We start from the raw sequence: 27,265 nt of genomic DNA on the forward strand, positions 1-27,265 counted from the left end.
ACGTATGTACATGAGGTCACACATACGGCACAAACTGTAGCGGCACAATGGCTTCCACATAAGAAGGTAGTCCACATATTATGGCAAACACTTTCGCAGGTAACAATCCACCTAATGGACCCACAGAAAACAACGTGTCGCAGCAGCGGAGCTCATTCTAGCGCTGTCTTCCCTCTTCATGCACGCTAGTTGATTTATAGATAACCCATGCATGCACGCACGCACGAGCGCACACACACACACACCTCCATTATCTCAGGGGATATTAAGACTGAAATACCCAAATAGTATTTGGAACCTTTTTTCACTTTTTTTTCATTTCATCATGCTGGTCCTCGACGTCCCGCTGGTGTCAGCATGCATGCGTTCCCATGTGAAGATGGAAGAAGGGCCTCCATCTGTGAGTGACTCACACACCGACACTGAGCGGTAATAAGGTACTTCTGAAAGCTCTCACACTCTGAACCCCAATGCAGCTCTGAATATACCGTCTGCTTGTCGGTCTGGTGGAAACCTCATACTGTATGTCCAAAACTGTTGCTTTCAAAAGTATCAAAAGTAGCGAGATTCGAGTTTGTTGCATCTACTACTTTTGATGCTTTTGTTCGACGCATGTAGGCTAGTGTGTGACGTATAGGGTGTTCATTTACGAAAAACAAAAACATATGGAAATAGGAGCTTTCTGCCTGACGATGACGATATGCTTCCACTGCTCATACAACTACATCAGGGGTGGGCAACTGGTGGCCCGGGGGCCACATGCGGCCCCCACCTTCACTTAATGCGGCCCGCATGTTAATATCAGAATACTGATATAGTATTGATTGCAGCTGTTACAATTCCAAACCTGCAAACATGACCCGCTTTAATTACTTAATGACTAGTATTAAAATGTTATTGTCTTTTTGTGTCCAATGTAGTTATGTTAGCAGTTCATAAAGTTAACATAACTATAACTAAATGCATTTCAGGATTCCAATTCAAATATAGCAAAAATAGCTGATCTACAAGCTCAAAACGCGTCTCATTGCGACGCGTTTTGAACTTGTAGATCGGCTATTTTTTCTACGACAGTAATATGCACTGTGGCCCTCTGGAGTGAGTGCGGAAATATATTGGCCCTCGCCATCATCAAAGTTGCCCACCCCTGAACTACATGTAGGCAGAAATAACAAACTATGATGAAAAACATTGATGTCAACTATAGCTTGTCTTCCATTGACAAACTAAATAAAAACTAAGCTATGATGACAAAAACCATGACTAAATACACTGGCAATTTCATCAACAAATAAAAACTAGCCGCAAATGTTTAGGGAGGGCCTAGTGGAGAAGAGATCCAGCAGAACTAAAAGAAAATGCTTGGCTGCGTTCTGTCTACATCACGCTCCGCATTATGCCACCAAGGCCTGCCAACATAAACTTACTCTGTTTTTGTAGATTTAGTCAACCAAAACTAGACTAAAAGTAAAACATTTCAGATATTTATTTTATTTCTACGTTTATTTGGGAGGGACAACGCATATTAATGAACACCACACATACATACCATACCATCTTAATACACCGGAATTAGCACCCTAACTCAGCTTCTATAGTCCCCCATAAAATATGACCAAGACTTAATGGCTTTTATTCGAACGACTTATGACTAATACTAAATCACAGTTTGCTGTCAAAATGAACACTGTTTAAGTAAGTGACAATAGAGCAGCGAAGTCTCTCGCTCATCCCCTGGTTCCAAGGGGTTCGCGGAGGTTTTTCTCTATGGAGAATAACATTGGGTCATCTTAAAATCGTCTCATAAGAATTGTGGTCCAAAAATAAACAAACCCTCTCTGCGATATTGTCGGGGAGGTGTCTCTGTATGGTTTACGACAGTCAGTCACTCATATTTGATACAGCTTCTAGCGAAAATGTTAGTAATTCGGCAGCATTAGTTGATTCTTCATATCTACATTATGAGTGAAACTTCTGGGATGATTTGTTTATTTGTCAAACAAAGTTCTTATGAGGCGATCTAAGACCCCCCCTATGGGGATTATAATACAAATAAATAAATACACGAACCCGTGGACTTAGCGCCCTCTAGCGATATTGACGTCAGACTTACAGTAGGTGCTCTATGGGCTAACCCTAACCCAATAGGCGTACACACCCGTACGGGGCCTTTTGGAACCCACTCAAGGACACTTTGAGACCCACTGGTGTAGCAGAGTGTTTCCAGTGAGTCAACATGCACAACAGCAGCACCCTACCCCGTTTGACCAGAATGGAACAGAGCCTTCATTAGTATCAGCGGTATAAGCCCTTGTAAGGAAGTAGGGAAGGGGCCCAAGTTCTTTCCAAAATGGCGTGTGCATAGAGCCCATTAAAACGTCTCTGAGTCTTTGATCACAATAAAAAGTAATGGAACATTTTCAAAGAATGTCATGTTTTCCAGAGCTACACTGCCTCCCTCCAGCTGCTGCAGGTACACCTCTGGATGAAACAAGTCACTTTAAATATGCATGAGGCCCTTTTTTGCTCCTCTGCATTTCCACGACATTCTTCTCCCATTAATAAATGATGCGTGCGTGCGTGCGTGCGTGCGTGCGTGCGTGCGTGCGTGCGTGCGTGCGTGCGTGCGCACGAACAAGCAAAAAGAATGAGTCCCATGTCATCCATATATTATATGTTCGCTGTGTGACAGCGCATTACGTTAGTGATATAACCAAGCCGCCAGAACCGAGAGGGTTAATTGAAGCGCATCATTACTCATGCTGGCCGATCGTAGGTACTGCAGCGTATTCCAGCTGTGGCCAGACACGTGTCAGCCCTTGTTAAAGCTGCACCGTGGGGACCGTTCTGGTCAGCCGTTGTTAAAGCTGCACCGTGGGGACTATTCTGGTCAGCCCTTGTTAAAGCTACACCGTTTGGACTATTCTGGTCAACTGTTGTTAAAGCTGCACCGTGGGGACTATTATAGCCAGCCCTTGTTAAAGCTGCACCGTGGGGACTATTAAAGTCAGCCCTTGTTAAAGCTGCACCGTGGGGACTATTATAGCCAGCCCTTGTTAAAGCTGCACCGTGGGGACTATTAAAGTCAGCCCTTGTTAAAGCTGCACCGTGGGGACTATTCTGGTCAGCCCTTGTTAAAGCTGCTGTCAGATTCCCTTCCTGAGTCTAAAGGGCCTTGCAAACGTGAAGCGAGGAACGCAGGCGTTGTTGCCTGGATCAACACAGGTCTCCTCCAGGTCTGTTGAAGAGGGGGCGCAACAACGCAAGCGTAAAAAAAAAGCTAAACAGAATCCAGGTCTGGTGAGTTGCGAGCGTGTGCACGTAACTAGCACGCGCGCAACAAATTCACGGGACCGCTCTCACGTAAATACGCTTGTGTTGTCGCACCGCGTCTTCTCCGAGCAAAAACGCAGGTCTCATTGAAAATGAACTATAGGCGCATTTTATTGCTCCCCGTTTGCTAGGCCCTTAAGGCGCTCGGCATGGACATGGAAGCTTCTATACACCAGTCAACACTGCAGAAAAACCTTACTTAGATGAACTGTCTGGGTGGAGGACGATTTCTACTTTTATAGTTACATATGTAGGAGTTATATAGGTATAGGGGGACGTTTGAATTCCACATTTCTGCTAAGCATCAAAGCTGTATGTGCTTGACCAATTTGATTTACAGTAGGACAAATGTACGCAAAAGTAAAGACAAAAAAAATATCCAGACTGTCTGACGGAAGCGCAGTCTGCCTCACAAGACAGTAATAGGCCTAAAACTCTCAAAGAGTTAAAACTGTGTACATTGCATGTTCATATATCCTATTGCCACAGGATATATGTTGCAATTGAATGGCTGGAAAATGGAAATTAAGAGTTTACATAGTACACACAGTGCATGCATAAACTTTACTTAATGATAAAATATGGTTTCAGTATTTATTTATGACGTATTTTCGCTATTATTAAGGTTATTGTAGCGGTCAATTTGTATTGGGTGTAGTGGGGAGGGGGACGGGGCACGGCCAAAGCATTTCCGGGGGTCCCCAGCCAAAAACGTTGAGAACCCCTGAACTAGATTGCAGAGACGGGCTGCCCTATGGGGTTGTATTTCATTCTACTTTGGGAGCATTTCAGGTTGCTTTGCGTTGTCTTGCAAAGAAGAGGTTGTAATTTGTAGATGTTCCAAATATTTGGCTTGTATTTCAGAAAGACGGTCGATATGCATCATCAACTAGATTGATTAGCATCGCAGCCATTTGGGTGCATCACGTTTACATTGATAAAGCACCCATAAATCATAAAATAAATAAATCTAAAACCAACAAAAAAAACGTATACCATCTCCGATGTCTTTAAAATCACATATTACATTACTCGCCGCCACACAGATGCACAGTCATGACTGTGACTGATGAGATTTAGATCTATCTACCTTTTGAGTGGCATGCGAGAGAGAGAGGGAGAGAGAGAGAGAGGGAGGGAGGGAGGGAGGGATGTGTGTGTGTGTGTGTGTGTGTGCGCGCGCCATCACAATCATTTTATACATTAGCTATTCAAAAATAGCAGATCTATACGCTCACTGCATGTCACTTTGTGCCGTGCTGCAAGCTTGTGTACATCTGCTATTTTTTTACTTTTATTATTATTTTATTTACACGTCTTCTGGGGTTCCTGGCACAAAGAAGCACTGGTCTACACCAAATGTATTTTCAAAAGAAAAGAAAAAAAACTCCAGAACCTCACACATTGCACAATTTTCATCCCGAATAGGGACAGGGTTCAAGTGGTTAATTGTGAGATAAATTCCTTCACAGCTCAATGTGCTCCATTTTTTTGCTCCTTATTATCATAGACAAAGCATCTGTTCTTGCTAAAGCCCAAACAAACACAAACAAAAGTGTTTGGCACAGAGGCACCATTTGCAGGAAAAACAAACTAGAAGGTGTCAAACACGTGACCAATTAAAAAAGAAAATGTTGTCTCCAAAAATAGGGACGAAAAGTGATTCATGAATGTTGCAGAGAAGAAAAGCATCAAAAGTAGCAGATCCACAAGCTCAAAATGCAACGTGAAGCGATGCAATTCGAGCTTGTGGATATGCTACTTTAGGCGTTTTTTGAATCTGAATCGTTGAAAAGTACTTTATGCTTATTAGTAATACACTGAACAGGTGTTGTTGTCCTTCGCACAAATGAGCCACATGGAATGTAGCCTCGGAGACCGTGGGTGTTTGAAAGGAGAAAAAAATGCCCGGGGCGAGACATGCATGAGAACTGGCATACAGTACGTTGTATTTCCGCTAACCAATAAGAGTGCAGAGGGGCGTCATTCCAAATGTGGTGATGTCAGTGTTCTCCGTGAGGCTGTGTGGAGCCGGGAGCAGAGGGGGGCGGGGAGTGGGGAGGCGGTCACATAGGTTGGTGAGCCAATAGGAAGTCGCCCGGCGGTCTCGGCCGGGAGATGGTTCTGCCCCTCTATGCCCAGAAAAGCATAGGTGTCTTTCGGGGCTACATGGAATATGATTCCACTCTCAAACAAACATCTCAGCCCCCTTGCCGTGGTCAGCATGTCAGCAACATATACCCTGCAGCCGGATGCATTACCTAAGCGTAACTCCCTCCATTTAACCACAGAAAATGCTTCTTAATGCTGGCCTTCTGTTACACTAGGACTAAAGTCCCTGTAGAACAGCCGTTCTCGGAGTGGGGTATGGGGGAACACGGATATTCTCTTCCCTGGCACAAGACATTTTCAGATGAGGGTCCAAGGCTATATATAAATGTGGGGGTCCTTGACATGACAAAGTTTGAGAACCACTGCTATAGAAGTCCTCTGCCATGCATTTTTACCAATTGCAGGCTGCATTAATAATTATTTCTTTAGTTTGAGACTAGTGGCTCGCCCCTCAATAGACTCATTTGGACATGAAACCACTCGCCTTTGATGGCAATTGGATGATTTGAGGCATTTTGTTCCAAAAATGTGTTTTGCAAAAATCCACTTGTTGGTGGTGCTACAACAGGCCAATGTGAAAAGTGTGGGATATATTCCTCAGCCTAGTGGAGGAGTAATAACTGGTGGCGCTATAACAGGCCGTTCTGGAGAATTTGGGGCAGATGTTCATCGTTGGCATCCAGGGAGTGTGTGTGCAAAGTTTGGCATCGACCGGGTTAACGGTGCCGGAGATTAGCTGGTAACAGACGGACGGACGGACATACACACAATCCTGCAAAGCCAATGTTAGCCAATTAGGATGGAATATGAAATATCGGACAGATCCGTCTTGAACACATGACTATAGAGATACTGTGTAACGATTTGTGGGATTTTTGTACAGAATCTGGAGGAGTAATATCAAAAAATGTGTTTTACAAAAGTCAGTAACAGACGGACGGACACACACACAGACACAGACTCACACACGGACAGAGTGCAAAACATACTCTCTCCCCATGCCTTCGACCTGGTGGAGACAAAAATCCAGCTGTCAGGAGTCATACAAAATGCTTGTCAACGTGATGGTTGAGTTTTGTCTTGCATTGCACAGCGCTGACATTGAATGGATTTGCCTGCAGTACTTATGCAGGCATCAGGCGAGATGAAGGAATACATTATGGGGAATTTCTATGAAGGCTAAACTAACGCCATTGGCACTGAACCGGCCTGGTGAAAAGTTCTGTATGTTTCCTATGGCTCTGGACTGATAGGGGCCCTGAATGATGCCAACATGTATTTATGTGTGTGTGTGGGGGGAATCCGCAAAAAAATGCAGATCTACAAGCTCACAACCCGTAGCAACAGCTATTTTCGGTCAATAGATTAGTTTAGAAAATCAGCGGACCAAGGACAGAGCCCCGGGGGACTCCCCCAGTCATATCAGGTTCAAGTGATTTTCTCTCATGGGGACCACATTTCCTACCAGCTAATCGGGTCAAAATGCACCACACTGTCAGTATTACTGTATCGTCTCTGACGGCGTTGAAACCTCATTGTATCCAACGCTGTTACTTTCAGGTTATACTGTCAGGGTTCAAATTCAAAAGTAGCAGATCGAGAAGCAAACAATATTCTGGGAGAAACATGGATCTTATTGAAGAAGAACAGCCTACTCTAGACTAGAGTTCAGAAGGTAAGGGGCCCAGTGGGACGTGGCCTTTTGGCCCCCTCTGGGGACTGGGATAATTTGGGGTAATGAGATCCTGTGCCTGTGGTTACATTCTGGCCTAACCTGGCAGTCGTTGCTTTCTGTGTCGCTTAGTGTCAGAGTCAACAGAAGGATCTGGCTGCTGTCGCTTAGTGTCAGAGTCAACAGAAGAATCTGGCTGCCGTTCAGACACACTGCTGTAGTACACATGCTCAGTGGTTGGAAACATGTACTCAAATGTTTTACTTTACTGTAAGTGAGGGACTGCCGCACAGTGTCTTCAAATGCAGTGAAATAGTTTATTAGGGAACCAGCAACCTGATGAAGGCCGTAGAAATACTGAAAGTTGGAAATACTCCAGTAAAGTAAAAGTACCTCAACATTGTATTTTACTTAAGTACAATACTTGAGTAAATATAATTAGTTACTTTCCACCACTGCTGACAGGGCTGAGCAGAGAGCTGCCCGTCTCCAGTGTTCTTTTTGACAGCAAATTTTTATTTAGTTTTAGTCGACTAAATATAAGATTTCCGTAGACTAAATCTACAGTTGATTTAGTTGACTAAAATGTATTTTGGCGGGCCTTGATGGCGTCATACTGGCTGATTTTACACTTGCTGAAAATAGCCGATCTACAAGCTCACAATGCGTTGCTCTGTGACGCGTTGTGAGCTTGTAGATCTACTATTTTCAGCATTCAACCAAACATAAAATGACTTGTCTTTTAGTTCTACTGGATCTCTTCTCCACTAGTCCCTCCCTGCCATTTTAGTCAGTTTTTATTTGTCGACAAAATTGTCAGTATATTTAGTCATAGTTTTAGTCATCATGGCTTGGTTTTATTAGTTTTTATTCCGTTTTCCTCAGTGTAAAACGGTAGTCGACAAACATTTTTCGTCATAGTCTTATAAATCAACACAGCCTGTCTCTGACATGTCCTAGCTTGGCTTATCCTCTCAGTCAGTTCAGTTCACTTCCCCACAGTGTATAAGCACCTCTGTGATTGACAGAGCCAATGAGCTGGAGCCTCTCTCTCCACTGTGGTCTGGTCATTATGCAGCGCTCTATCAGAGAGAGGAAGGCATTTATGGACCTAGTGGTCGTAAAGTTAAGGAGAGGAGGGCACTCAGGGCAGGGTCGCTGCATGGCACTTTGAAGCGGCATAATCGCCACGCACTGTAGGCTATAGCAGGGGTGCAACGGTAAATCCAACCCGCGGTCTCACCCAAACACGGTGAAATAACACGGATTGGCAATTCCGTACATGCACTAGTAGAAAACTAATCAAGTCTGAATAGTTCATGAAGACAAATTATAATGACATTAGTCTCATTCAGGAACTGTTCGTATAGCAGAGCCTGCTTGGTTAGCGGCTGTTGCCACGCCGACAGCCTGACCTTTCTGTGGAGATGAGACGGGAACAATGCAGACGCACTCCTCCTCCAAGCCCTTCAGGTCACACATAATACATGACACACACAGACCATAAACCCATGTGTGCACCTAGCTGCCCCCCATGCATTTGTAATGACTCGCATAATTAACGGGTCAATATTACTGCAGAGGAGCACGTCTCCCGGTTTGAATGCTATCAATGCACTGAAAGGGACAAAATCACATTTAATCAGACCGTTGAATGGTCTCAGTAGCCGTCTACTGACCTACCAAGATCTCACTAGATGTGCATTTTCCCTTCATTGTCAATGGCGCCCCTCAAAAAAAGACAGATATGAGGTCAGGGGACTTATGTGGCCGGTTAAGACTTATATGAGGTCAGGGAACATACGTGACCAGTTAAGACTGAGGTTAGGAGGGGCACGGTGGCACAGTCGGTAGTGCTGTCGCCTCACAGCTAGAAGGTCCTGGGTTCGATTGGTGGGCGCTGGGGGCGTGTTCTCTCCTACGCGTCATCAGTGCCCATACACGAGGCGGGGTTGGTGAAAGGGCCTTTCTGTGTGGAGTTTGCATGTTATCCCCGTGTCCCCTAGGCCTAGGGTAGGTACCCTCACAAAAAACATGCACTAATCCTGGTCTCTAAACTACCTCCCCCTGGCCAGCCGGGTTGCCTGATGGAGGGGAAAGGAACTGGTCGGAAAAACGTGTTCCATCCACGCGTTACGTCGGCCGGGGAAACTCCCCCGTCAGGTGAAAAGAAGCAGCTTGGACTCCTCATGCATAGAAGGAAGCATGAGGTCAGTCCGCTGATTACATTGGAAGCGGGTGAGCATGTAGCGTGGATTAACAAGTGACTGGGTGTACTGTAGCAATGTGTTTATTCTCCTTGGCTCTATAACAGTGCGGCGCACTCGTCCCCCAACCGTGCGCTATTATCTTAATACGAGATGCATATCATATGTCCATGGAATCCTGAGGATAGGAATGAATGACATTAAGAAAAGGGGGTGAAAAAAGGTGTGGCTAATTGCCGTCAGGTTTCATTTATAGCTACCCTCACAGCATGTAATATACTGTAGCTGCATAATCGTCTCTGTCGGGTGGAAACCTCATTATGTCCAAATACTTTTGGGATTCAACCTAAAAAAATGGCTACGACGAGCTCAAAACACATTGCTTCGGGTCGCGTTTCGACCTTGCGGATCTGCTACTTTTGATGCTTTTGGGTGAGGTCATAGAGGGGAGATTCTCTTTAGACCTTAACTGACAATATATAACCTGAGTAAATGGTTTTTGTATTTAAAAGGATATTTCCCTTTCAAACATGTTTGGGGTAATATTAATGTGACTTTTGTGAGCATCCCAGACAGTTGCTTTATTCAGTATATTTAGATATATATTCAGACACACTCTTTTCCCATATAGACCCATTGCAACTTCAAACTCCATTTTAAACATGATAGATTCATTGAAAACGCCGGTCCTTGGTCCGGGTGACTGATATATTGTCCTATCAGGGGGCCGTGCTTTTTCAATTACTTTTTTTCATTTATTTTATTTATTACATTTTACCCAAAAAATATATTAATTTACAATGGGTTTATATAGGACAGGGGTGTGACTGATGTAATATCTAAATAGTGAATCAAGCAACCTGCCTGGGATGCTCACAAAAGCCTGAGTAGACGTTAAAAGTGAGCGATCCCTTTAAGTATATCCTGTGAGAGTGACTTTAACCAAGAGTGTAAAGATGGACCACCTTATAGTGTCCATTTTCTCCACATGAGCAAGTGCTATCGCTGCAAAAACCTATACAGAACTAACGCATGGCATGGTGGCGACGGTGACAAGAGAGGGACGGCAGCTGTAAACTGACACGCGCGGAGCGCCGCGACTTATACGTACAAGGCATTGACTGTACGGCAAAGGTCGGAGTTCAACACCACTCGACTGAAATGGACTGCGGTCAGGCCGGCCTCGACAAGGAGAAAGAAAGGAGGCACTCGAAACATAGAAGTGGTATCAGTGGTGGAAAAAGTATTCAATTGTAAAAGGGCTGAAGTGGTTAATGTATGTTTTGTAATATTGTGTAATAATCAAAATGTACAAAGTAACTAGTAACTAAAGTTGTCAAATAAATGTAGTGGAGTAAAAGTACAATATTTGCCTCTGAAATGTAGTGGAGTAGAAGTAAAAGTACTGAACACTTGACATACTCAAGTAAAGTACAGTAGAAATACCTCAGTAATAGTACAGTACTTAAGTAAAATGTACTTAGTTACTTTTCGAGGTATTACACTGAACATCATGGCGATATGTGGCATATAGCCCATAAAGACCTGAGGCTGATTCTATAAATCAGGGATTCCCAAACTGTGGTGCCGCAGCTATTGAAAAATAGCAGATCTACAAGCTCATAGCACGGTACCGAGTGCTGCACTACGAACTTGTAGATCTGCTATTTTTGAAAAATCTTGAAAATGTGGCGCAAATCTTTGAATATATATTCTTTCAGAGCGAACGTTTTTAATTCAACTAGTCAGCTAGATCAGGAGGTAACGGGGTGCACAGCCAAATGCTGTTGAGGTCCCACCAGACCAGACCCCGAATCAACTTCACAGTCCCTCCCTGTTGAGACCTGAGGAACCAGGCAACCACACATGCAACAACTGTCAACAGTGTCATTTCACAAACCAACATATTCCAAGTATTCAAGATCAGAGGTATCATTTCATGCAAAACTAACAATGTGATCTATATGCTTATAAATGCCCCTGTGGGCTAGCATATTATTGGAAAAAGCTCTCAAAACTAGGATCACAGAACATAGAAGTAACATCATGACAAAAAGAGTCCTTTTGCACTACATTGTAGAAAATCCCCATTCCAGGTGGGAGGAGTCGGACTGAGAATTGGCACACCTGCACTCAGTTGAGTGGAGTGAGCCCACACACCTGCACAGATTGCAGAAAGCCGTGAAGAGAGACACAGATGGTGCTTTCAAACAACTAGAGCGGTGCCCATTGGGCACTGTGACTGGCCTACTTGGAACGATGCAAGTTGGAAATGAATTCCCCACCCAGTTATTATGTACGTGTCCATTTTAAGCCCATATATGGAGTTCTTTGTCAGGCATGCCCAAATATGGGTGACAAAATGTCACCAACATTACATGTATATAAAAGAGAAGATTTGTGTTTAAAAAAAGATACAAATTATTTCAAAAGATTTCAAAAATATGTTAAAAGAAATTCAAGTACAAAGTGACGTGGCGTGAGCTTGTATATCTGCTATTTTTGAGACCCACTGTTCTACAGTATATGTAGGCTACGTGCTGTTGCCTGTTGCTATGCGTAACTAAAATCTAAAATGACACGGATGCTTTCCTGCGGTTTTAATGGCTATCGTGACTAGTACGATATTATACTTGATAGCACTCAGGAAGCATTTCACCTTTATGGCACCCTTGAGACGAGGGCCCCACTACTCCTGCGTCTGGCAGTGAACATTACATTCTAATAATAAAAAAGAATAATGTGCATCGCTGTCAGTCAAGTGTCATCGTCGACATTCCAAAGATGCCGATGATTGACTGGACAGTCATGCTTTTATTGCACAGAGCGGAGCCATCGCTCTCTCACTCATTCGCCCATGACTCACAAGATGTCAGTCTTTCAATCATTCAGTCATTATGTCCCACCCACACCTCACTCACTCACGTACGGTACTGTACTGTATCTCTCTCTCTCTCTGTATCCAATTATCTGACACAAACTATTGAATTGCCAAACATTCAATAGCCTGCAAGGGAACATTTCTCGCAACACGAGTAGCGAGCATACTTTTGTCGATCAGTACCATGTAGGGGTGTAATGATGATACATTTTAACACATTGAGAGCCCACGCAAAACTGCCCAAAAATCACTTTCACCTAGAAAATCCATTCACATTTTTTATAATTCAGCTGACTAGTTTCTGAGTTATTTAATTTAAACGCCAAATGCATTCTCAATGGCGAAAACACAAACTTTGGCACCACGTATTAAAAAAAAAAATCATTGTTTTGATTTTTTTTTAATAAAAACAAATAAATGGCTCTGCCCGTGCGGTAATACCAAAGACGTCCACAGACGTCTTGGGCACAAACAGCGGTACGATACGTTTCACCATACATGGTTGATGATGCGATACATGGACGGTATTGGCTCATTCATGGCGATACATTGATTTAAAATCGATACAGTAACTATTTAGCAAATAAATTCAATCTGTGTGAAACAATATGGAATGTAAAGGTAATTAAACCATTCCTTTTCTTTTTTTCTTCTTAAAATTGCTAAATACAACGCACATTGCAAAACGATTCAATACTGAGATACGATACGATACAAAGTCAAACGATACGATATGTTGCTCTTTATATTTCGATATACTTCGATTCTTGAAATTAAAATGATGATACTATATCGTTACACCCCTAAAACGGCCCTCTCTCTCTCTCTCTCTCTCTCTCTCTCTCTCTCTGGTTACCTTGCATAAGGGGGGTGATGGTTACAGGCGAGGTCAGAGGTGAAATATCAGGAATATTTTTGGTGTGACGGCTTTAACTGTAAGTTGCTGAGTCTGTTGGTGATCTGTGTGTGCGACTGTGCGTGCGTGCGTGCGTGCGTGCGTGCGTGCGTGCGCGAGGGGTTTTTCATGGGTTCATCCAACCTGTCTTGTTGGCTGACAGCATTTCTGATGTGTCTGCACTTTCGCCTCTCTCTCCTCTTCCACTCTCCCTCTGTCACCATTCTTCTCAATAGCTTAATCTATCTCTCTATGTGTCTCTCTCTCGAATAACAACAAGATTCAATGACATCAATAACAACAAAAAAAATGTATAGATTGGGGAAAAAGGAAGGGGGGGGGGGGTGATCACCTTTTTAAGGGGGAAGGATCGTTTATTAGCGCGCGCGCACACACACACACACACACACACACACACACACACACACAGACATAGTGACAGATACCATCAGTGTCCCCCACCCCCTCACATTGTGTCATCGATATAATCCATCATTGTCAAACTAAAGGAACAACTAAATTAAGCAATAGCCTATACTTTATGGAAACTGTAATGTCAAATGTCACGGTGTCGCTGTAATAGGCCAATGTGAAAAGGGTGCCATTTCTTCTTACGCCTTGGATGGCAATTGGATGATTTGAGGCATTTTGTTCCAAAAATGTGTTTTGCAAAAATCCACCTGTTGGTGGCGCTATAACAGGCCAATGTGAAAAGGGTGGGATATATTCCTCAGCCTAGTAGAAAAGTCTGTAAAAGATTTCACATGAATTGCATGCTGCAATCTGGTGGAGTATCATCGTTGGCATCCAGGGAGTGTGTGTGCTGCACAATTTGTCATCGACCGGGTTAATGGTGCCGGAGATTAGCTGTTAACAGACGCGCACACACACACACACTGACACACAGACAGAGTGCAAAACATACTCTCTCCCCATGTCTTCGGCCTGGTGGAGACAATTACACAATGCCGTTTGTTCATCAGTACAATGGACTTGTTTTTATTTATTCGCACAATTCAAGCAGTACATAATAAGGTAACAATTATTAAAAAGACACAAGCACAGCTGAGAAAGGAAACCTACGCACGCACGCACACACACACACACACACACACATTTTTACAAATTGAACCCTGAGTGTGAGTCATGTTAAGGAGATGTATTCTGAATGTATTCTGTCTGTCTATTCATAGCTGTGACATCATAGAGCTATGGTTTAATTATCACTAGATGACCTCATCGTTTCTGTCTGACCGTAACAAGGGCGGGGAAATATTATTTAGCAGTGATTTATTTCTTCTTCTGACTATACATATATGTCATCTCCTAGTATGAACGAATAGGGGAAGGGGATCAACGACAGCGTCACGTGATTCTGTGTTTGATGCTGCAAAAACTCTGTGTGTCTCAAAGAATATGATTATTGGCAGAATTACGGAAAGTTTAGAATATTTGAAGGTCCCGTTTGTATTGCCCTCTGCAAAATAATACGAAAAAAAAGTAACAATGTGTACGTAACAATGCCCTCCCCAACCTTTCCACTCGGCACAAGGGAGTTCCAACCGCGCCTCTAGCCTATGGCAGGTCAGTCTGGTGCATCTCAGAGGCCTCTAGCCTATGGCAGGTCAGTCTGGTGCATCTCAGAGGCCTCTAGCCTATGGCAGGTCAGTCTGGTGCATCTCAGAGGCCTCTAGCCTATGGCAGGTCAGTCTGGTGCATCTCAGAGGCCTCTAGCCTATGGCAGGTCAGTCTGGTGCATCTCAGAGGCAGGACAGGTTACAGGAGAAAAGGAAGCACTGGAGCAACTCAATAAGCCCTTATTTTGTTATCAGGGTGCAAGTAGAAAAGCGACAAGGTTTCGATGTTTCAGTTACATCTTCGTCAGGTCATCATGACCTGACGTATAAAATAAGGGCTTAAACTGTCTGAGTTGCTCCATGCCTCCTTTTCTCCTTTCCAATAGGCACGTTAGCAGCGCTTTCTAAGAGAGGAGACATGGCAACTTTCCTTCCCACCCATGCGGTGGCTTTTTTTTTACATAGCTTCAAAATGTCTTCTAAACCTAGTCAAAACTTGGACAAAATGAATGTGCATGACATTTTTTCAATGAACTAGAAATATGAAGAAATGTTAGAGGGAGAAACAGTATCCAACCTTCCGACAGGAGTTTTCATGTAATGCACGGTAAGACTATTATTGCCATCACCTGGGAGGGTCAGTCGTGTAACTTTCCCGATGTTAAGATGTGTATGTGTTCAACAACACAGCCATGCAAAATAACATTGACAGCTATGAGGTGACGAAAGCTTGCCATCCTTAGCAACGGTTGCTAAACAATTTGGAGTGGCATTGGACAATCGCTTTTGGGGTGGGGTTTAGCGAAGGGATAATTTAAATCGTAGGCTGTTTGTTTCTTTTACCCGATGAAGGAATGTCGTATTCGGCCACGCCCCGAAATATGTGGGTCTCAAAAAATAGAAAACATCCCTCGTTGGTGGAATGTAGAACAGGTCAAGAGTCAAGATTAATGTTGACAAATGTTTCTACAGCCAGCTAGCCATTCATGCATAGGTAGGGAATTAATTTACGGCTCTGTGAATGAAGTTAATTAAGCTTTTTATCTATATTAAACTCAGATCTTACACACACACACACGCAGTCACGCATGCCTGCACGCACACTCGCTCGTGCACACACGCACGCACGCACGCGTACACACACATACATACACACACACCACACCATTCTTCACAGTTTCTAAAGCAATTAACATTTGACTCTCTCTTAATAATTCATACTTCCTGGGTGCTAATTATCAGCTATTCTCAGCATCCCTGCGCTGCTGAACACCCTGGGAGCTCATTGATGCTGATTGGCTACATTCAGGATTGATAATGGCAGGATGTCAAGAGTATGTGTGGCCGACTTGATGTGCGTCACTGACGCTTTCGGCGCGTCACAGCCAGTGTTGCCATGTCTGCTTATTATAAGCGAACTTGGGTTTCTGTGGTAGTTGCAGGTTGCGGTTATTTTTGGGAAACCTGTTTCTAATGTGAGTATTGTTTTTCTCCTAAATGTTGTTTAAACCAGTGAGAATGAAACATTCTCATTGTAATATTTTTATATTTTCCAGAGTTTCTTCTGAAAATGGCAGATCTACAGTAAAAGCTCAGAATATGGTTTAAAAAGAGAATCTGGTGTATAGATTACATTCATAGCTTCTTTAAAGTGCTCATGTGGCCTATTATTATAGTCGCTTCTTTTGGGCTTGTTTTCCTTGACCTGGTCGCTTTTTTATCTCACTGAATCTGCACTTGTCATGGCCTTCACAGCAGTAAAGAGCAGCGAGCATTCACCTCTTCCTCTCTCTCTCTCTGAGTGCGGGCACATATACACGTGAAGAAGCGGCAAGAAAGCGCCTAGAGCAGGTGTCTCTTCCTGGTGGATGGAAATGGCACTCGCGTGCGGCTTAAAATTGCAGCATCGGCGAAGCGTTTTCATTTTTTTGCTGACTTGTCAATTCGCAGCTGCGCAAAAGTGTAATTTCCATCCACCAGCTGTTTAAAAACCCGGAAGAGACGCCTGGAGGACGCGTTATGTGCGGCGAAGGTGTGCTCACGCCCTATCTCTCTCTCTCCCTCTCTCTCTCCCTCTCTCTCTCTCTCTCTCTGTCTCACTCTCCCTCCCTCCCCTGAGGGCTGGTATAGCCTCCCCTCTGGCTAAGCATTCACTGTCCCAGGCTATTTCCAGAGGTGACTTATACCAGCCATGCACCGCAAGGCACACTCTGCCACTGTAAGTGGACACTCACTGTTCTGGGAGAGTCAGTCGGAGGTAGTCCTGCAGCCTCTCCCCGAACACTATGGGCCCTACATTCCAATAATTCAAATAGCCGCTCTACAAGCTCACAACGTGTCGATGTAGATTGGCCAATGGCTATAGTGAACAAAGAACAAAAATGTTCTTCAAAATAGTAAAAAAAAAATCACTGTGTGAACTGAGTGGTGTAAGGTATTATATAGCCTGATCAGCTGTGGTCTGACGTAATGTCTGACGTAATGAAATCACACCCGTGTGAACTGAGTGACCATAGCAACCATGCTAATTTTTTTGGTACGAACAAACACGTGGACACGTAAACTAACAAAGCCAGTTGTTGGAGTACTCAAAAAAAGGCAGAGATAAGGAGTTTAGAGATAAGGTGGGCAGTGACTAAAATAGGGCCCTATATCTGCTACCTGGGTGGCGTGCACTGTATAGCCGCATGCGTTGGGCCAATGCTGTCCTAAAATGTGAATGTGGGATGTTTTTTTTTGTTTGTTTTTAGCTTTTTCTTTATGGGGGCCCAGCTTTGTGTCTGCGTGTGAATTTTAGCGATGATTTGATTGGCTGATCACCCCATAGCGATGACTTGATGATTGGCTGAGCAAAGTACATATTGAAGATAAAAAGTGAGGGCAGAAAATTGAAGACGCCAATTGTGATGACCGGAATGTGATATTGTATGATGTATGATAAGAGCACCTCTCACTTCACAGGAGTGTGATTTCTTTTATTGAATATGGTACAAGGACTGCATCAGTACACGGCTATTACACACACTTGCATCATTCCTGACAGAGTAGTTGTAACTAATAACTTACTAGACTGTTCTGGCATACATTAAAAACTGCCTCTACGTTATTGGCCATCACAACCATACTGTAGTTTTTGCTGAAATAGAAGAAACCAAACTGACTACTTCCTGGGTAATGTACTGTAACAAACAACAATAATCTAATGTACAAACTGAACATCTCAGAGAATCAATAAGGGGGAGGGAGCACACTGATTTTTCCACTTTGAAATCACTTTAAACTTTCTCTGGATCAGCCAAACTATGAGAGATCAGCATTTCTTCCCTGTGGTCAATGGGAGGAATTTCAAAAGTCTCTGTATAGGTTGCAATGGTCCCACAGGCATGTACTTTGACTCATACCGTATATTTAGGTACTGGTGGCACAGTAGGACGTCATGTTTTGCTAGGTGGGGAAAGGGAAGACAAATAGAGCTTGCGTTCTGATGTAATCGTCTGCAACTATAATATGACTACATAACTCTGAAACTCACTGTCGCATCATCACTGTTTTCCTCTCTTTCTCTCCCTGCCTCTCTCTCTTATAATCAGATCTTCCACACATCCGCACGCACGCACACACACACACGCTTCCCTTCAACTTCATCAAACACAAACATCTTTGTTACTCCCCCCCCCCCCCCCCACACACACAAACACACAGAGGTTGTGAGAGCAAATCACTGCATGTCATGATTCATAATTGCAAGTATGACACATTAATTTAGGCCATGTTTTCGCCAATGGTTCCGAATCAGACCTTCAGAAGTAACTGTGTCAAGGGAAAGTCTCTTTAATCAGAAACCCTGTTACTTTATGCTCGACTCTGCTCGCCATTAAAGCACCTCTGCTACCTCTAAACTCCCTCTGTTCATTTACCTCTGTCTGAACATGGACTGTAGCAGAAGACCCAAATGCCAGAATTAAAACTGGGTCAATTTCTACGGATGCTGAATGCACAGCAGCAGTAGTAATTTTGCTGCCATGTTCAGAGAAAGCGACGCATTCATGGAGATGAGCGAACCCGCTTTACCCCACTGTGGCAGGAGACAGAAGCAGCTAAAATTGAAGGGTCAAAGTTGCGCAAAGTTCAACGTTGCCGCTGCCGCTTCGTGGTCAGAGATTAATTAAGGAATGTGTGCAAATACATACATCATTTGCACCTAAAATACATAAACTATTTGCAAACAAGCTGGCAGAGATGATAGCGTCAAGTGTCTCTACTCTACTTCTCCTCCCTGCTGGGGGTGCGGCTGCTGACTCTGATCCACTCAGAGCAGCGTAACGAGGACACGCCCCATTTTAGCGCACCTTGCTTGTGAATGTCTGCACTATGTATGAACATTCACCCGCGGCTGCCGGTGTGACTGGTGTGAACTCAGCGTGATCGATGTCACCGAGTGCACCCACCCCCCTCCCTCCTGTCATGCTTACACCCACCAACAACCTCCCCTCTGTCACTTTGCCACCCACTGTGGGGCAGAAGGCCAGTGAGTGTCATGTTGCTTGGCAAAGGGGGGAAGCACCCCCAGGGCCTCAGCCAACTCGTTCTGAAACTGCTTCTGCAACTCATCTCCCCTCCACCCTGCACCCCTGGCACACAACCCCCAACACAGAAGGCACATTGCCCAGGCAGTTTCGTGTTTCCCCGGCAAATGAGGGGAACCCACTTCCATGCCCAATAACCTCCTTCCTTCCTGCCACCACTTATTATCCCCGCTGACCCCCATGCTCCCTGCCAGCCACAACTAACCACGCAAACCCCCAGCATCCGTATTCCGGGTAAAGCTTGTCGATCGGCTATTTTCCAGCGAAAGCTTTAACCCACAATAACAGAAAACAGAAAAGACACTGAGTACATATGTAACACCCGGGAATCCAAGTCTCCAATGTGGAAAGCCAACATCTTAACCACTAAGCCAAAGGCAATTGCCCATGGCTTGGGGGAGATATTGGACTTGTGAGGCCATCAGACTGAGGTTGTGAGCCACTCTGCTACACTCACCCCCCTTTTGACCTCCTCCCGGATCGTGACCCGACCCGGAACACGGCACCAATGTAACACCCGGGAATCGAACCCTGGTCTCCCGCGTGGAAAGCCAACATCTTAACCATTAAGCAAAGGCCTTTGGCTTAACTACCCACCTCCAGGGCCAGCTCCTCGATCTGGAGCTGCTTGGTGGCGGCGCGGTCCCCGTCCACGTTCTTGTGGTAGTAGATGACCATCACGTCGTACTTCTTCATCACCGACTTGTAGTTCTTGGCCGTGAGGTCAACGACGCGGTCCTTGCCATCGTACTCGGGGATCTCCAGGCCGCTCTCCCCCCAGGAGAGGCTCCCCAGCGACAGGAGGAAGACCGCCGCAAACCAGGCCCAGGCCCACTTCATCGTGGTCACTTAACTTAAGACACTACTTTAGAAATATATATATATATATCTCAGGAGAGGGTGCTAGGCTGTCCGTCAGCCGGCTGGTCGGCGGGTGGGGGGGAGCCTTCACAAGGGGGGGAAGTGATATAATTAATAATAGGAAAAATAAAAACACGGAGCGTTGTTCCCAATGAGAGCTGGCGTGGAGGGGGAGCACCAGGAACAAGGTCCGTGTCGTTTGCCTGTGCACCGGCTAGAGAAGAGCAGGTCAGAGTGCCGAGCCACCCCTTTTAAAAAAAAAAGCATACATGGGGTACCGCACATGGTCCTTTTTTTGGAGAGGGGGCGTTAGCCGATATGTGAGGAGAGCGAAGTAGGAGGGGTTATTGGAGAGGCACTGCCTACCGATGAGTGTCCGAGCCAGAGAGAGGGGGGGGGGGGGGGGGGGGGTAGGAGTGAAATAATGGTGGTGTGGGGGGGGGGGGGTTGCTGAGTAAGGGTCAAGAAAATAGCAAATGGGCAGCAACATGGGTGGAGCTATCTTTTGGTTCCTCTCCAGCCACCTGTCTGAGTGTGGCTGCAAGGGGCCCATGCCACTTTCCCATTGGTTTATTTCAAAACGCATAAGAATTCATTCAGAAATCCTTTTTGGGGGGGATTCATTTCCTAAAATAAGTTGTACAATATAACATAATTTTAACCATTAAGCGCGCGCGTGTGGGCGCGCGCGTAGTTGGTTTGTTAGTACTGTAAGTGGAGAGACTTTGTTGCTGCCCTTTGTGCCGCCCAGTGTAATGGGGGATACCGTAAGTAAGTATATGTAATATTGTGACAGAGAGAGAATGCAAGCTAGTAAATAGGCTACGCAACCATTAGGGAAAATAATAACTACTACTGTCACGTTGGAATGAGGGCATGGATGGATGGATGGATGGATGGGTGAAGTGGTGAGTAAAATATGGCTCCAGGATTCCATGGCCATATTAAGTTTTGTGGAAGAACCTGACACTGGCTAAAAATAAGGCCTCAGTGGAACAACAGTGTGGACACCATGGCTTCCGCACAGTCCAAGCAAGGCTATGGAGACACTTTATATGAAGGCCATGTCTATAATGCATTATGATCATACTTGTAATGCAAGTCAAACATTTGATAGTATAGTGAGGAGAGCATAGGAGCACTCACTACAAGAGCTTCCACAAGGGTTGTAGATCGGCTATTTTCAAATGGCCGAAATGCATATAGGGCTGAAGTGGTTAATGCATGTTTTGTAATAATAATAATCAAAATCTACAAAGTAACTAGTAACTAAACATTTAGGAGTAAAGTACAATATTTCGATCTGAGATGTAGTGGAGTAGAAGTAAAAGTATTTGAAGTTGGAAATACTCTCTTAAAGTACAAATTCTTACTTAAGTAATGAATTGCATTTTTATAGCGCTTTTCCAAGTGCTCAAAGCGCTTTACAATGGTTCATTCATTCATACATTGGGAGGTGAAGCGGCGAACAGTCGACGCCAGCGTCCTCACTTCCCATATTCACACACCAATGGTGGCAAGCTCACACCGACCAACTCATTAGAGGCAATGTAGGGTTCAGTGTCTTGCCCAAGGACACTTCGACATGTGGACAGGAGGAGCCGGGATTCGAACCGCCGACCCAGGGATCATTGGACGACCTGCTCTACCTCCTGAGCCACAGCCGCCCAGTATTTAGTACTTAGTACTTAGTTACTTTACACCACAGATAAAGACACATGAAGAAAGGTAGGACTAAGAGGGGGGAAGGGGAAATGAGAAATGTGAACACACATCAATGTCAGAATTTGTGTGATGTTGAATTTCACAGTTGCGTGTCCAGCTGTCGTCAGACTATAAATTAGTAAGCAATTTTAAAATGCTTTTAGGCACAAAAGGGCTTGACCCCAAATATAAAAAGCAGAAGAGGCACAATGAAGCTGTTAGATCTGTGAGATTATATAACCACACCATAATGACTTTAATCGGAGGAAGAAGGGAAAATAAGATGGCCAGAAACAATCACTGTCTGAGAGTGGACGGGGATAATGGGTTTCTCATCCTTAAATCATTACTTTTCCTGACAGCTTGAATGAGGAGCGTGCGTGCGTGCGTGAGAGAGCATATATGTTGACGCATAACGGCGGCTGTTCTACGGAATGGCTGACGTGTGTGTGTGTGTGTGTGTGTGTGTGTGTGTGTGTGTGTGTGTGTGTGTGTGTGTGTGTGTGTGTGTGTGTGTGTGTGTGTGTGTGTGTGTGTGTGTGTGTGTGTGTGTGTGTGTGTGTGTGTGTGTGTGTGTGTGTGTGTGTGTGTGTGTGTGTGTGTGTGTGTGTGTGTGTGTGAGAGAGAGAAACCTATTTAGGAAAGCTTGATGTACAGTAGTCAGAACCAAAGGAGAGAGAGAGAGAGAGCATTTAGTCGGCTATTAGTTTCCAAAGAGAAAGAGGAGAGGGCAGCTATTAATAATGGTGTGTAATGTGATCTCTGCTGTCCTATGGATGCCTCAGACAGTGGGTGCCTATCTGGATGCCATGGGTGCAGAGGAGCAGGGTATATGATGATGTGGGCTAACTAGGGTTTGGCACAGACCAACAGTATTATCACAATAACACCGGCCATGGTCGGCTTTCAAAGCTATTCACGAGTCCCTTAGCTGGTATATATACGGGAGATTATCACAGACCAAATTTAGGATGGAAATTGGAACTGGAATTTGTGGCAAATGTTTTGCTATGCACTTTGAATTTATCTTTTTAATCTTTGGTTGTGTAATGTGTTGTTTTAAACACGTCTTCATTTGTTTGTCTTCTGTTCTATTTTCTAAATTTTATCCCACGATTTTGTCACCGTGCCCCCGGAATTTCCCTGGTTAGACATGTTATTCCAACCAGTTCCTTTCCCCTCCATCAGATGCCCCGGCTGACCAGGTGGAGGCAGTACAGATATATTAGATTTGTATTAACGTGAGAACAATGACTTCTATTATATCAAGCAAGTGGCTTGATGGTAACCTCAAGGTTGCCAGTTTGAACCCGGGCTCCCCCAGAGTTAGTGTCGAAGTGTCCTTGAGCAAGACTCTGAACCCCTAATTGCTCCCGATGTGCAGGTTGGTGACTTGCATGGTTTCTGCCGCCATCGGTGTATGAATGTGTGTGTGTGTGTGTGTGAATGGGTGAATGTAATGCACAATCTATGTGAAGCGCCTTGGATAAAGGTGCTATATGCACCATTTACCATGGCATAACTTTCCAGGAATAGAAAGCCTGCAGTTTCCATTAGGTGAGAAAACGCTAATGGTTTAGTAATTAGTAAAATTTTCGCCAGAATCTATTATTATTTACCGCCCCTGGCAGGTAAATTAAACTTTCAGGCAGGTGGAGTTTGATTTTAGGTTGCCTGATCGGCCATGTGCTCGTTTGAGAGGAGACACAACCATCTGTCTATAAACACAAAACGAGATATCTCGTGTCTAAACACCTGAATGTGGCCATAAGCAACGCTGTGTCTTCTGGTCTGTGGGTTATGACTTTTTAATGACATTCTTTATCGCTCACCCCTAGAAAGTTAAATGTAACAGTAATTTTAGCATTTATCATTTCATATTGAACAATTTACTTTTTGGGCAAGTGGGCATGACCTTTTGGGCAAGTAGAACATGACCTGTACTTGGCCGATGGGCAAGTAGAACATGACCTGTACTTGGCCGATGGGCAAGTAGAACATGACCTGTACTTGTCCGATGGGCAAGTAGAACATGACCTGTACTTGGCCGATGGGCAAGTAGAACATGACCTGTACTTGGCCGATGGGCAAGTAGAACATGACCTGTACTTGGCCGATGGGCAAGTAGAACATGACCTGTACTTGGCCGATGGGCAAGTAGAACATGACCTGTACTTGGCCGATGGGCAAGTAGAACATGACCTGTACTTGGCCGATGGGCAAGTAGAACATGACCTGTACTTGGCCGATGGGCAAGTAGAACATGACCTGTACTTGGCCGATGGGCAAGTAGAACATGACCTGTACTTGGCCGATGGGCAAGTGCCTCTGAGATGTTCGTGTCAACCCCTGTGTTACTTTATACATAGCACCTTACATCTATGTCATATTATGGTATGTATGTAAATAATTCCCACTATAAGATACAGTATGTGTCACAAGGATAACTTAATAGTAGTTTACATTATACGAAAGATTGAAAATAACTTCATGCTTGACATATAAACCGCTTGAACCCTATAGCATCCACATTCACCAAAACATAGCAGATGTACAAGCTCACATGTGGCACGTTAGTGATGCGTTGTGAGCTTGTAGATCGGCTAAAGAGAAAGACGGGACAAGACAAGACACACAAAGGACCCCACACATCTACAGTGGTGGTTTTCAACCAGTGGTCCTTGGGAGGGTTCCAGGTGGTCCCCAGCTAAATGATGGATAGAGGGTTCCAGGTGGTCCCCAGCTAAATGATGGAGAGAGGGTTCCAGGTGGTCCCCAGCTAAATGATGGAGAGAGGGTTCCAGGTGGTCCCCAGCTAAATGATGGAGGGAGGGTTCCAGGTGGTCCCCAGCTAAATGATGGAGAGAGGGTTCCAGGTGGTCCCCAGCTAAATGATGGAGGGAGGGTTCCAGGTGGTCCCCAGCTAAATGATGGAGAGAGGGTTCCAGGTGGTCCCCAGCTAAATGATGGAGGGAGGGTTCCAGGTGGTCCCCAGCTAAATGATGGAGGGAGGGTTCCAGGTGGTCCCCAGCTAAATGATGGAGGGAGGGTTCCAGGTGGTCCCCAGCTAAATGATGGAGAGAGGGTTCCAGGTGGTCCCCAGCTAAATGATGGAGAGAGGGTTCCAGGTGGTCCCCAGCTAAATGATGGAGGGAGGGTTCCAGGTGGTCCCCAGCTAAATGATGGAGAGAGGGTTCCAGGTGGTCCCCAGCTAAATGATGGAGAGTTGGTAACCACAGAGGGGGTTTTACACTCTCAAGAGTTAAATTATTGTTAAACATCTGCATTACTTAATTTACAAGAAGTCTAGAATTGTTATTTTGAGCAATGTTTGCCTGTTATCTCTCCTAATGGTACCAACATCAATACAGCATGGAATTGTGGACAAACTCTTATCCAACGATAACAAAATATTCTTTAGTTTTGGTTCTGCAAGGCTAAATCTCATGGTGGTCTGTGGCTATGAAAACCACAGCTCTACAGCCAACATTCTATATTTAACTTTAACAAGCTCTCATGCGCTGCTGTACCTTCATTGTTGATTTATGGCTCTTTACATATTGATGTGTGATGTTCTTTGTGTGGCTCATGGACTTCCATCCATCCATCCTCGTCACAATTCGAGTTCTTTTGCCATATTGTAATGTAATCATCCATCCCCCCCACATTACACTGAATACACTCTGTGAACCCCATGCCCCATAGCAACGGTTGTGTGTGTGTGTGTGTGTGTGTGTGTGTGTGTGTGTGTGTGTGTGTGTGTGTGTGTGTGTGTGTGTGTGTGTGTGTGTGTGTGTGTGTGTGTGTGTGTGTGTGTGTGTGTGTGTGTGTGTGTGTGTTCTGCTGTTGTATTTATGCACGCATTGGTGACCAACTGACCACCCTATGTTTCACCTCTGGAGTAAACAGCACCCTCTAGTGGCCGCTGCAATAAAAGCCCTGATATAATGAACACAGTACACACACAACTTGTGGTGGAAAAAGTACTCAAATGTTTTTGTATCAATACTGCAATGTAGAAGTACTCCGTTACAAGTAAAAGTCCAGAATTCAAAAGGTGACATATTGAGCTATACGACACACAGTATTGCATCCCCCTATCCTATAGTATCCCCCATTCACATTCAGTAGATCCATCTTTTACTTTCTCTAATAACAATCAAAAACATGAACCTTGGTTGAAAAAACCCAAAGTTGTCCTTTAAGTAAATGTACTATATAATGTACATAGTTACTTTACACCACTGTAAGTGTAAATCATGAGTGACGGCAGACAGGCAGGCTGATCACTCAGCAATTTATTGAAGGGCTGTACAACTATTTGTCCGGGATTTGCTGATTGCACTCTGTACAGCACCTTGTAAATATTTGTGTCCTTGTATTGTATCTCTTATGTGGACATAAATAAATGATTAAAATGTGTGTGTGTGTGTGTGTGTGTGTGTGTGTGTGTGTGTGTGTGTGTGTGTGTGTGTGTGTGTGTGTGTGTGTGTGTGTGTGTGTGTGTGTGTGTGTGTGTGTGTGTGTGTGTGTGTGTGTGTGTGTGTGTGTGCGCAAATTTGTGCGTGTGTGCCGTTGCCAGGGTAACGACCTGCAGCAAGTGCATCTAATGAGGAGATGTTGGTTCACTCATTTTTCTTTGTCTGTGTTCATGTTAATACTTTCTAATATGTATTTATTTCCTCTTATCCGCTTAAAAAACTGAATTAAAATGTGCAAGATCAATGAGCGGAGCAGCAGATTCTAATGAAAATCAACCGATAATCACCAGTAGGTTTAGTATCACTGGAGCCAGCAGGCTGGTTGTGATACGAACAGATCGTCAAGCTCACAAAGCGTCCCAGCGCCACACGTTGTGAGCTTGTGGATCTGCTGTTTTCGGCGAAAGCTTTCCCCCTCAAATATAAGGATGCTGGGGTTTAAGTGGCCAAAAGCAGTTACTTTTCAGCAAATGGAGGGAAATGTTCCATTTGATCCAATGTATAGAAGTATTTAGTCACAAGCTTGTGCGGTAGTCGTGCATCAAAACACAGAAGTTGACTGGTAGTCAATGACTGGCTGCTATTTATACATTAATAAACAAAATGTACATAATGTTATATCATTGACCTAAATGGCATTATATCAAGGATAGGGTGATTTAAAAAGTTATGCCAACTCGTGTTCTGTCTTCTGAGCCGTCGTCGCATTGTCATACTTTCAACTTTATTTGGTTTGAATAGGGGGATCGTATCTTAGCAACACTGAAAGTGCTAACTCCCATTGGTCGTGTGTCATAAATAAATGAACCAATGAGCTGCTGGGCACATTTTCAGACACCGGGTTGGGAGCCGAGGTTAGGTTCACACCCGGCTCAGTGGGAGCAGAGTGGGACAAGGAAAAGCCCAACGTCGTTAACAGAATTGTTAAATAAATCGCCCCGTCATTCACATTTATT

General features: G+C 44.4%; 1 protein-coding gene across 1 annotated transcript in view; it reads right to left on the reverse strand.

Moving 5' to 3' along the window:
- casq1b (calsequestrin 1b) overlaps window positions 1-20,362 on the reverse strand; it is a 41,895-nt gene extending 21,533 nt beyond the window's left edge. The window contains exon 1 of the mRNA XM_079491512.1: window positions 19,861-20,362. Coding sequence (XP_079347638.1) covers window positions 19,861-20,103 — 243 coding nt within the window. The 5' untranslated portion in view covers window positions 20,104-20,362. The remainder of the gene's footprint in view (window positions 1-19,860) is intronic.
- Between the last annotated feature and the right edge of the window lie 6,903 nt (window positions 20,363-27,265).

Source organism: Electrona antarctica, assembly GCF_951216825.1.
Source record: "Electrona antarctica genome assembly, chromosome: 21".
In the NCBI taxonomy this organism is placed as follows: Eukaryota; Metazoa; Chordata; class Actinopteri; order Myctophiformes; family Myctophidae; genus Electrona; species Electrona antarctica.